This window comes from Bos indicus, chromosome X, assembly GCF_029378745.1.
Source record: "Bos indicus isolate NIAB-ARS_2022 breed Sahiwal x Tharparkar chromosome X, NIAB-ARS_B.indTharparkar_mat_pri_1.0, whole genome shotgun sequence".
Taxonomy (NCBI): domain Eukaryota; kingdom Metazoa; phylum Chordata; class Mammalia; order Artiodactyla; family Bovidae; genus Bos; species Bos indicus.
In genome coordinates this window covers 145365789-145377217 of record NC_091789.1, presented here as the reverse complement: position 1 = coordinate 145377217, position 11429 = coordinate 145365789, and the positions used below count along the sequence as shown (strand labels likewise).

Here is an 11429-nt window from a genome sequence, read left to right as displayed (position 1 = left end):
CATGGGGTCGCAAAGAGTCGGACACGACTGAGCGACTTTCACTTTTCTAAAAAATAAAAGAGAGAGATTTGATGTCTCCCCAGCTCTAGAGGAGAAGAAAGCGTACCACCTACCTCATCTCGCCTTCAGGTAGGATGATGGACCTCTCTCTCTGTCCTCACCCCTGTTTACTTCTCCAGGGATGTTTGCACTTGTATAACCAGCCCGTTTTATAGTTTCCATTCCGGTCTCCCTAAGGAAAATTAAAAGCAAGCGCCCAAAGCAAATGGGCTTCCCTGGTGGTTCAGCTGTAAAGAATCCGCCTGCAATGTGGGAGACCTGGGTTCGATCCCTGGGTTGGAAAGAGCCCCTGGAGGAGGGCATGGCAACCCACTGCAGTATTCTTGCCTGGAGAATCCCCCTGGACAGAAGAGCCTGGCGGGCTACACGGTCCACGGGATCGCAAGAGTCAGATGCAATTTAGTGAGTAAAGAACAGCAACCCTAAAGCAAACATTGGCCAGAGGTTTGTAAGTGAGGTTGGCAAGCACTCACCCATTATTCGTTTCATAAGGGAAGCTTGTGGTAGGCAGATGCTTCCTCAAAAGTGAGACATCCTCTGCGACCATCACCGAGGCATGGAGCACAGCAATCCTGGAATCTCGGTCCTTTCTGAGATTTGCAAGCAAATATTGGCCTATGTGGGCTTCCCTGGTGGTTCAGATGGTAAAGAATCTGCCTGAAATGCGGGAGACCCGGGTTTGATCCCTGGGTCAGGAAGATCCCCTGCAGAAGGAAATGGCAAAGCCACTCCAGGACTCTTGCCTGGAAAATTCCATGGACGGACTAGCCTGTCGGGCTACAGTCCATGGGGTCGTTAGGAGTCGGACACGACTGGGCGACTTCACTTTCACTGTATTGGCCTATGTCTGAGGAGCTGTAGAAAATCATACGGGCCTTGGTGAAATTAGATACTGGATTCGATGAAAACTAGGCAGTAATTCTTGAGAGAAGCTTAATGCCTCTTCCTACTGTCTCTCTTTTTTTGAAAAAAAAAAATAATATTAATAGACTGTTTTTAAAGAACGGTTTTAGATGTACAGAACAATTTAGCATACAGTACAGAGAGTTCCATTTTCCCACCTCCTACACGGCATTTCCAGTGTGAACATCTTTTGTGTGAGAGTGGTACATTTATTACCACTCTTTATCGAATCAATATCGATAAAATCCACAGTTGATATTCGAGGTCACTTTCGGTGCTGGCCAGGTCTACCTGTTTGGACAAATGCAGAATGTCATGCACCCACCACTCCAGTTTCATACAAAACGGGTTCACTGCCCTGAAAAGCCCTTTGGGAGGCCCATGTTCAGCCCTTCTTTCTCATCCTCAGAGCCCCCAGGCAACCACTGACCTTTCCAGTTTGGCGTTTTCTAGAACGTCATAGATGCTTACTTCTGGGAAGAAAAGTTATGACCAACCTAAGCAGCATATTAAAAGCAGAGACGTTACTTTGCCAACAAAGGTCCGTCTAGTCAAGGCTGTGGTTTTCCTAGTCCTTGTGTATGGATGTGAGAGTTGGACCATGAAGAAAGCTGAGCGCTGAAGAAGGGATGCTTTTGAACCATGAAGAAAGCTGAGCGCTGAAGAAGGGATGCTTTTGAACTGGAGAAGACTCTTGAGAGTCCCTTGGACTGTAAGGAGATGCAACCAGTCCATCCTAAAGGAAATCATTCCTGAATATTCATTGCAAGGACTGATGTTGAAGCTGAAACTCCAATCCTTTGGCCACCCGATGTGAAGAACTGACTCATTGGAAAAGACCCTGATGCTGGGAAAGATTGAGGGCAGGAGGAAAAGAGGATGACAGAGGATGAGATAGCTGGATGGCATCAGCGACTCAATAGATGTGAGTTTGAGCAAGCTCCAGGAGTTGCTGATGGACAGGGAGGCCTGGCGTGCTGCAGTCCATGGTGTCACAAAGAGTCGCACACGACTGAGTGACTGAACTGAGCTGAACTGAGAATGTCATAGAGTCGGACTCATACAGGATGTAGCCTTTTCAGATTGGCTTCTTTCACTCGCTGACATACATTTAAAGTTCCTCCATGTCTTTCCGTGGTTGGATATCTCATTTCTTTTCATTGCAGAATAATATTCTACCATATGGATGTGTCCCAGCTTGCTTATCTGTCCACCTACCAACTAACATTGTTGCTGCCTTCAGCGTTGGCTGAGTAAAGCTGCTAGACATCACTGTGCGGGTTTTTCTGCAGACACAAGTTTTCAACTTAGCTGGGTTAAAAACCCAGGAACGTAGTTGTATGTTTCTGCTTTATAAGAGGGCTTTCCTGGTGGCTCAGAGGATAAAGCGTCTGCCTGCAATGCAGGAGACCCGGGTTCAATCCCTGGGTTGGGAAGATCCCCTGGAGAAGGAAATGGCAACCCACTCCAGTATTCTTGCTGGGAGAATCCCACGGACAGAGGAGCTTTAACTGACCGACTGCCTTCCAAAGCGGTCTTAAGTTGCACATTCCCATCAGCACAGGCATTCAGAGTTCCTGTTTGTCTGCATCCTGTTAGCATTTGATATTTTTATTTTTCTTTTTTTTGCCCTGCTTACATTCTCTTGGTCCCCAGACCTGGAACAGAACCGGGGGCCTCTGAAGTCAAAGTACCCAGGCCCTAACCACTGGCCTGCCGGAGAGTTCTCTGTACTTTGTCTCAATGTGATATTTCCCTGTGATATATAATATTCCACAACTTTTCATGTGCTTGCTTGACGTCTGTCTATCTCTTTGGGGAGATTTTGTTTCCAGACCTTTCGCCCATTTTTATTTTGGATTTTTGTCTTAGTGTCCGGTTTTGAGAATTTTTTTTGGCCTATTTTGGTTTCAGTCCTTTATCAGATATGGATTTTTTGCAAATATGATCTCCCAGTCTGTAGCTTGTATTTTCATTCTCTTAACAGTCTCCTTTGTAGAACGTTAAGTTTTAAATTTTAATAAGTCCAACTCATCAATTTTTTTTTTAAACAGGGATCATGTTATTGATATTTTATCTGAAAACTCATCGCTAAGCCCAAAGCCATCTAGATTTTTCTATGTTTTCTTCTAGGAGTTTTGTGTTTTTTTGCCTTTTGCGTTTAGGCCAAAGATCCATTTTAAGTTAGTTTCTGTGAAAAGCCTAAGGTTTGGGCTAGATCAATGGTTTTGTTTGTTTTGTAAATGGATGTCCCTTGTTTCAGCACCATTTGTTGAAAAGGATATTCTTTCTCCACTGAAATACCTTTGGTCTTTTGTCAAAAATTAGGTGACTGTATTTGTGTGGGTTCCGGCTGCCCTTTGATTACAAATTTGGCTGCTGTTTAGGGGGAATATTTATAGCATTTGTTGCAAGCAGATTCTTGTATTCCAGCTCTTTCCATCAACAACCAAAAATAATTGTTTGGAGTACAGATATTGTGCAGTGGATAACTGTGGAAATCATTGCTGCTGAAGTCTCCATAGTAGCCTTTATACCCTTGTCAGATGCGCTAGCTCCTTTCCTGCTCGACTTTAATGTGTTTTTCTTCCACCATTTGAAAAATCTGAAAGCCAGATTAAATATAATAGTCTAATTTCCCACCTACCTACCACCCATCTAGCATTCAGAAAGTGGGATTTCAGTGTTATTATGGAAAATGTAGGGGTCGCCTTTCCTATCTGAGGTCTTACAAAGTCCCTGGGTGTTCCTAGGACTCTTTGACTAAGGTACTCCAGTCTTGTAAGAAGACCCCTGGGATTGTTGGGAGCCGATCAAATAGGAAAGATGGATCCCAAGTTCCCTTGCATTGTTACAAGGATGTGAAAGTCGCTCAGTCCTGTCCGACTCTTTGCGACCCCATGGACTGTAGTCCATGGATTTCTCTAGGCCAGAAAACTGGAGTCGGTAGCCTTTCCCTTTCTCCAGGGGACCTTCCCAACCCAGGGATCGAACCCAGGTCTCCCTCATTGCAGGCGGATTCTTTACCAGCTGAGCCAGACCAGCTGCAAAAACCGGCCACGCTGGGGCGTAGGAGGGAGCGAGGATTTCCACCACTTTTCCATACTTTAAAAATGACTGGCATCTGCCAAGCCATCAAAACATACAAAAGAAGCCTTTCTCCTCGTCCCGTTCGGTTCGGAATTTCCAAGCAGCTCCCGACGAGCAGCTAGCGATGGCAAGCCAGAGAGGGCCAGGTTTGGCTGCGCGGCTACTCGAGAGTGTGCGGTAGCCGAGGGCCGACGTCCCCGTAGAGCCGAGCGCGGTAATGATGTCAACTTGTTATTTACTTTCCAAATCTGAATGACTGAGCAAGGCGAAAGGAGAAATCAATCAACCGCAATGTGACCCTACAGGCGGAAAAAAACGCAGCGCTCCCACCAGCGGGCGGTGGGGGGAGGGGAAGCACGTGTAACCGGGGCAGAGTTGCATCAGGCGCGCTTGCCTGCCCGGGTTTTCTGTTGCATAGCCTTTTTTTTTTTTTTTTCCGATTGCATGAAAAGACCTCAGCCTCAGTCCTCACAAGCCCTAGGAGCCCGGGAGCCAGGCCGGGCAGGCTGGAGGCAAGGCCCCGCCACGTCCTTTTGTGTGTGTGTGTGTGTGTGTGTCTGTGTGTGTGGGGGGGGGAGGGGTGGGGAGAGGCTTGAATGGTAACCGGTAGAAAAGAAGGGCAAAATCTATTCTGCTGATTCACAATTATGGAGACCGTGTAAGTGTCTTTTTTTTTTTTTTTTTTGCTGTGCTCGAATAATGGTGCAGTCACCGTCGTTTTAAATCATTGACGTTTTACAGCAATATTCGGCAACGTCATTTTGAGGCCGCCTTTTGGAATGGAGGATCAGCCCCTTAAAAAAAAAAGTCACCTCGCCTCCCCTCCCCACACGGTCAGGAACAACAAACGGCCCAGTGTCCCAGAAAGGAGCAAGCGAGGTTACAGTGCAAAATGCTGAGTGTCCTGGGCTCTTTAGGGCAAAAAAAAAAAAAACCCCAAACCCAAAAACCCTCGTTAGGCACTAAAGGGAGGGGCCGGCTTCCTTGAAAATATTCGCCAAAGCAGACATCCAAGGTGCTGGGGTGCGTGTGCAGCGCGCGCGTGTTTGTTTCCGCGAATTCAGGTCACGGGTGGTGGGCAGTTGTCACCAACCCGGAGGGGGCGAAAGCAACCTGGGGCCTTGGGTTCACCAGGTCTGGGCCGAGTCAGCAAACAGCTTTGCAAACGTCCTAGGTTCTGCAGCCTGCGGCTGGAGGTGGGGGTGGGGACGTGCGAGAAGGCCCCAGGGTCCCGGTTCCACCACCACGCTCCCCCCGAAACCCCGGCCTGGAGCCCCCCCCACCCTAGGTCCTGGCGTCCACCCTAGTACGTCTTGAGTTTCTTTTTCCCCAGGCGCCTTCCCTGCTAGGGATTTTTGCAAAGGTGGAGGCTTCACTGGAGCCCCCACTTTTGGGGGGAAGGGGAAGAGACCGCGCGCGGGTGGGGGGGATGGCCTCTCGGCCGGCGACTTGGAGGGGGCTGGCACCCTCAGGCAGGTTAGGGGAGGGGGGGTTCATCTTTGAGCTGGGGGAGGGTAACACAGCAGTGGCCCTGTCTCCCTGCCCCCCTCTCCCCCCCTCCCCGAGACCACGGGGGTGGCGACCCGGTTCCTTTCCCCTCCTGGATAATGGGTTTGGGACTGGGTGGGGGGTAGGTCCGAATTTTCTGATGCGCCCCCGACCCCCACCCCCGATGGAGGCCTCGGGGTTGGGACAAGGTTCGCAGAGAGGAGGGAAGAGGCCCGGGTTCCCCTCACCCACCCCAGGCGTGGCAGGGAGGGGGGAGCTGGGGGAGGGGGGGTGAGGGACAGGGTAGGGTCGGAGGGTCCCCCTCCGCGGGGGAGGGGCTGGACTGGGAAGCAGGTCTACCGCCCCCCTAGAGGCCATGGGGGAGGGGCCCGGGCTCTTACCGCCTGCACCGTGGGGGAAGGGCAGGCCGGGGTGTGTGGGGGAGGGGGCACACTGGAGGCCGTGGGGGAGGGGTGCTGGCCTGGACGCGGCCCCTTTGGGCGTGGGGGAGGGTCTGGGGGGTGGGGAGGGGGTACGCGGGTGGGGGGAGGTTGCAGAGGACCCGGGCTCCCCTCCCCCGGCGGTGGGGGAGGGGGCGGGCTGGGGGTCCTGGGGGAGGGGCTGGCCTGGGACGAGGCCTCTTTGGGGGTGGGGGAGGGTGCAGGGGCCCCGGGGTCCCCTTTCCCTGCGGCGGGGTCGGGCGCAGGCTGGGGGCCGTGGGGGTGGGCGATGGGGAGGCCCCGGGTGGGGGAGCGCGCAAGGGCCCCGGGCGGTGGGGGAGGGCGCAGGCTGGGGGCTGTGGAGGGTGATGGGGGGAGGGCGATGGGGGGGTCCCGGGTCGGGGAGCGCGCTGGGGCCCCGGGCTCCCCTCCCCCGGCGGCGGCGGCGGCGGCGGCGGCGGGGGCGGGCGCAGGCTGGGGGCGGCGCCCAGGGCCGTCCTCCCGGCCGGGGTCGGCGTTCCGGCGGCCGCTCCCCAGCGGAGGTCACTGGCCGCGCCGGTCCCTCCCGCGTCCCGCCCTCTCCCGCCGCCGCCGTTTTCCCCCCCTCCCCGCCCGCCCCGTCCTCCGCGCTCGGGAGCGAGGAGCCGCCCGCGCCCCCGCCCCGCCGCCGCCGCCGCCGCCGCAGCGCCCTCGCCGCCATTCGGCACCCGAAACTTTCCAGCGCCCGCGCGTCTCGGGGACTCGGCGGCGGCGGGGGACGCGGGCGCGGGGCGGGGGCGGCCCGGGGGGGCGGCGCGCGGCGGCTTCGGGCGCCGGGCCCTCGGCTGCCGCGGCGCGGCCCGGGCTCGGCGGCGGCGGCGGCGGCCGGCGGGGCGCAGGCTTGGAGCGGCGGCGCCGGACACAAGTTGCGCGGCTCAGGGCGAGGTAAGTGTGCGCGCGGGGCTCGGCCCGGGCCGGGCGCGCTGCGGAAACTTCTCTCGCTCAGGGTAGGGGTGAGGCCCGGGCCCGGCTCATTCCCGCCCTCTGAGGGGGTCAGGCCGGCCGGCCGCCCGCTCGGGGACCCCCGTCTCTGGTAGGGGGGTGGGGGTGCGGTGGAGGGAGGGGGCCCAGCTTCCCCAAGTGTCCCCCCGGGGATCGGGCTGGGGTGTTGCGCGCGCTCCCTGCAGGCTGAACAATACCCCGATGGGGCCGCTCCCCCAAAGTGGTGCCGGCGCGTCGGGGGTTGGAGGGGCGGGCGGAGACTGGAGCTGGGGGTAAGGGGAGGCTTCTTTGTTTTGGGGAGGGGGAGGTGATCGGTAAGTTTTGGCGAGGGGGGTGGGGGTAGGGAGCGCTCCGTTGGTCCCTCCCGGTGCCGCTTTTGTCTTCCGGGCCCGGGGCTGGCTGGGCGAACCTGCGCGGCCGCGGGGACCCCCTCCCCCATGGGGGAGGGGAGTCCCATTCATCGCCCCCCCCCGGGGGGGGCGCGGGCCGGGACCCCGGGGGGCGCGCCGCGGCGGCGCGCGCAGGGCGCAGAGTGGCGGGCGAGGCGGCGCGGGCCCGCGGCGGTTCAGTTTCTGCGGCGCGGAAACTGTCAGGAAGTGGGGAGCTCCCCCCAACTTGCGCCCCCACCCTCCCAGCCCGGCCCGTAGCGAGGAAAACAGGGTGGGGACCACTTGGGTGGGTGGGGGTGGGCGTCCCTGGGCGATCTACAGAGCGCGCCCTGGGGGGGGGGGGTGGCTGTAGACCTGTTGCGCCTGGTCTAGGGGGAGGGGTGCCCCGAGATCCGCGTGCCAGGCGGTGCTTCCTTCTCCCCACCCCCTACCCCGCCACCCTCCCGAGGGGACCTCGCCCACGGTGGTGGGGGTGGCCAGTGCTCGGAATGGAGTGGGGCGCGCCATCGCTTGGTCGGGGGCCGCCGGAGGTCGCCGGGGACTGTGACACTTGGGGGTCGCTAAAGGGCTCCCCCCCCCCACCCCCGGGCGCTGCGACTTCACGTGCGTTGCCCGTGCGCGGCAAGACCCGCGACCGGGATGGTTTTAGGGCACAGCCTGGCCTTCCTCCGAGTCCACTGCAAATTCCACGAAGTTAAAAAGTCCGAGGTGTGTTGTTGTTGTTGTTGATTTTTTCCCCCTCCTGTCGCCGATGTTGTAGCGTGGAACCGCCGAGGAAATAGAAATCTGTCTCCTCTATTCCTTTTGCCGCGGTTTGGGTTCTTGCTTGGCTTTATCACATACGGCTTGAACTGACTTCTTGAATGTTTTTCTGTCCAGACGCGCCGCCTGAGCCCCTGGGTTAACCTGGAAGGCGAGGGGCGGGACTCCAGTCTGGGTTGGGGAGCGAGGGGGTGGTGATGGCGGGGGAGGCTCGGGTTAAGTCCAGCCTGATCGGTGGCCTCGGGGGTAGCAGATGGTGGAAGGACTTCTGGGAAGTTTAGTCATTCCTAGAAAAGACGCGATTGGGTGGGGGTGGGGGAGATGGTGATTATGGAAACCATTGATACTTGAAGACGCTTTTCACGTGAAAGGGATGTTCAGATATCTCAGATGTACTGCAGATTGCTTGGAAAACCACCCAGCTGGATAACGAATCCGGAAATGAAAGCTGGAAGTCCCATCCCTTGACCCACGTCTTAAAATGGCCCCTGAAGGATCATTCCGTGTGAAGTTCCTTAAGTGAACACACACCTGTGGAACAGCCCGTGAAGACTCTAAGGTGTTTTTTATTTGGTGCTGTGCAAAGCAAGGAGGTTGGCTCTGCTTTTTTTCCAGGGCTTAGTCACTCCAGGTATTATCAGCACCACCCCCCCCCCCCCCCCCCCCCCCCCCCCCCCGTCATTGAAATTTCACCCCTGGAGCCTGAGTCTTGCCCCTCCTGCAAGTTGGGGTGTTTTAGTTAAAGTGCGTGCAGTCAACCCCCTTTGAACCAGAGGAGCCTCAGTGTTCTCACTGGTGATGACTTCCTGAATGTACCTGGGTGGGAGGTTTGTAGGTTTCAGTGCTAGGTGGCCAAAGACGGGTATAGAGCCCCTGAGTCCAGCTCCGAGGGGACACGTAAAACTGCTTTTGCTGGAAAAGCAACCTTTGTCCCCGTCTGGCCTGAACTAGTGAAACAGCCCACCCTGACGTCCTGCTCCGCCATTGACCTTGAAGTCCTGCCAGCTTTCCGAGCGTCGTTGGCTATATGTGCAAAAATAAAAACGGGAACCGAGATCACGGCACTCATTGGATGGTGCAGGAGCAGAGAGGAGGAACCGTTATGTGTAAGTTTTTTTGAAAACGTCGAGTTTGCCTGTAAATTTTCACTGTTGCTCCGGCGCGGATAAATTCATCGTCCTTTGGTTACTCACATGCCACGCGCTGAGGATTTTACAGGCGCTTAACGCCCTGTGAAGACACTGACTTTGCTCATCTATGGTGGAGGGAAGATTGATTCTGGAAACCCAGCTCTGAAGCTTGGTGTTATTTTGTCTTCCTGTGTTGACATGGGGTGAATGTTCCCATTTGGAGACAAACTTGTTCAATTCCAGAGACATACACTTTTTCTCCCCCACACAGAATCTTAGATTGAACTCTCTCTTTCTATATATAAAACCCTAGATTTCTCAACAGAAATCATGAAAGGTCAATCACAGTGGCCTTGTTTTACCCATAGCTTAATTATCTGGGGTGGTACCCACTGCCCACCTGGGCATATTTAGATTCCAGTTGATTAAAATTCATTTATTAGTGGTGGTGTTACTAAAATGCCCAGTTCTGTTGTTTCAGGGCTTTGTCCATAATTCAGATCCTCAATAGATGTGTTTGGGGGTCATCAGTATAGAACTTGAAGAAGGTCCAGTTTGGGAGCGGTGCTCTGTAGTTGGGCTTCCTTGGTGGCTCAGTGGTGAAGAATCCGCTTGGAATGCAGGAGACTGGAGTTCGATCCCTGAGTTGGGAACATCCCCTGGGGGAGGAAATGGCAACCCACTCCAGTATTCTTGCCTGGAGAATCGCATGGTCAGAGGAGCCTGGTGGGCTACAGTCCACGGGGTTGCAAAGAGTTGGACATGACTGAAGTGATTTATCACACACGCACTCTATATTTACTACAAGTAAGGATCTGTAAAGAAAACAGTAAAGAGTTAGCCTGCTCCTTGTGGAAGGAGGGGAGAGGCTGTAAGAGTTTTAGACAGTTACTGGTTAGTTCAGTTGCTCAGTCTTGTCCGACTCTTTGCGACCCCATAAACCGCAGCACGCCAGGCCTCTCTGTCCATCACCAACTCCCGCAGTTCACCCAAACCCATGTCCATCGAGTCGGTGATGCCATCCAACCATCTCAACTTCTGTACTCCCCTTCTCCTCCTGGCCTCAATCTTCCCCAGCATCAGGGTCTTTTCCAATGAGTCAGTTCTTCGCATCAGGTGGCCAACGTAGACCTTAAAAAAGAGTTCAGCTAGCAAGTCACCTGGGAAAGTGATTTCAGTGAGATCGACAGCTGTGGTTTTAAGGTTGAGGTGGTGTGGATCATTTCTGAATTAGAAAACCGGGACTCCAAGCTGGAGTTTTCGTGAGGATTCAACTTCGGAAAAAGGGTGTGCATCAGTTTCCCCTTCTGGAAAAAAGCCAGTCCCCACGTTGCTGGCCCGAGTCTGTTGTGGCCAACATCCCTTGGGGTCTCAAGGTATTGCTAACACTGTGGCCCCATGTAGCTGATTGAGAGAACATATCTGATACGCCCCCCCCTTCTCTCCCACCCCAAGCCAAGTTTATGTTCTAAGTTTTAACGTCCTGAGGGCAAACTCTTCTGTATCAAGCAGGCTGACAAGGAATCCTCCCTACAGATGAGACTTCACAACGGTCAGTGTGTTTTTAGCAAGTGGCTGAATGGTGCCCGTTTCCTGTACACCGGTCTCTGCACAGGATGGTAAATTCCTTATGATGTGTTCTTTGCATAATCTTTTGCGTTTTTTTTTTTTTTTTCTTTTAATAGCCACGGATTAGAAATTTCATGTGTAAATCAGGAGGGGGGCGGGAAACCCAGTTCTGCTTCTGGGAGAGAGGTGACTTCCCAGATGGCCCCTTTGTGCCATTTGTCTTTAGTCTTGCTTTCATCTCAAGAGCTGTCAGCCTTTGAGACACCTCAAATCTTTGGTGACTTAGGGATAGTCACGATTATTTTGCTTGCAGAGTGGCAAAATGGGTTCCAGCCGGGGGAAGCCAGACCCAGAGAAGGCATCTCCCCTAGGTCCTGAGCATCAGGAATTCATAGCCTCCCTCAGTGACCTATTGGGAAGGAGGGCTCCTCATGCCAACTCTGGGGATGCCCCCTTGCCCAGCTCTTGTCCAGGAGCATCGCCAGGTCTGACCGGCGCCAGGGACCAGCCCGATCGCACTGCCCTGTGAAATGAGGCCCCCCAGGTGTTGCCTCCTGTTTCTCCTTTAGAAAAGTACGTGACCTGCAGTAATAAGCTGTTCCTCTCTCAGCACCCGA

The 11429-nt window shown here is 54.9% G+C and overlaps 2 protein-coding genes across 11 annotated transcripts in view; one reads left to right on the top strand and one right to left on the bottom strand.

Annotated features, from left to right (window-relative positions):
* Nucleotides 1-1185: 1185 nt before the first annotated feature.
* On the bottom strand, nt 1186-7858 carry LOC139181616 (basic proline-rich protein-like). The gene is made up of 5 exons (XM_070785103.1): nt 7805-7858; nt 7160-7666; nt 5943-7050; nt 4110-4309; nt 1186-1254 (listed from the first exon to the last, which is right to left on the bottom strand). Exons 1-5 carry the CDS (start codon nt 7856-7858, stop codon nt 1186-1188), a joined length of 1938 nt encoding a protein of 645 aa, XP_070641204.1.
* The window catches only part of TBL1X (transducin beta like 1 X-linked), a 247727-nt gene continuing 242929 nt past the window's right edge, over nt 6632-11429 (top strand). For 7 of the 10 annotated variants that reach the window (XM_070784370.1, XM_070784369.1, XM_070784364.1 and 4 more), the window contains exon 1: nt 6632-6905. The gene's annotated coding sequence lies outside the window, so the exon portion shown is untranslated. The remainder of the gene's footprint in view (nt 6906-11429) is intronic. The other 3 variants (XM_070784375.1, XM_070784374.1, XM_070784373.1) reach the window with 1 other exon arrangement.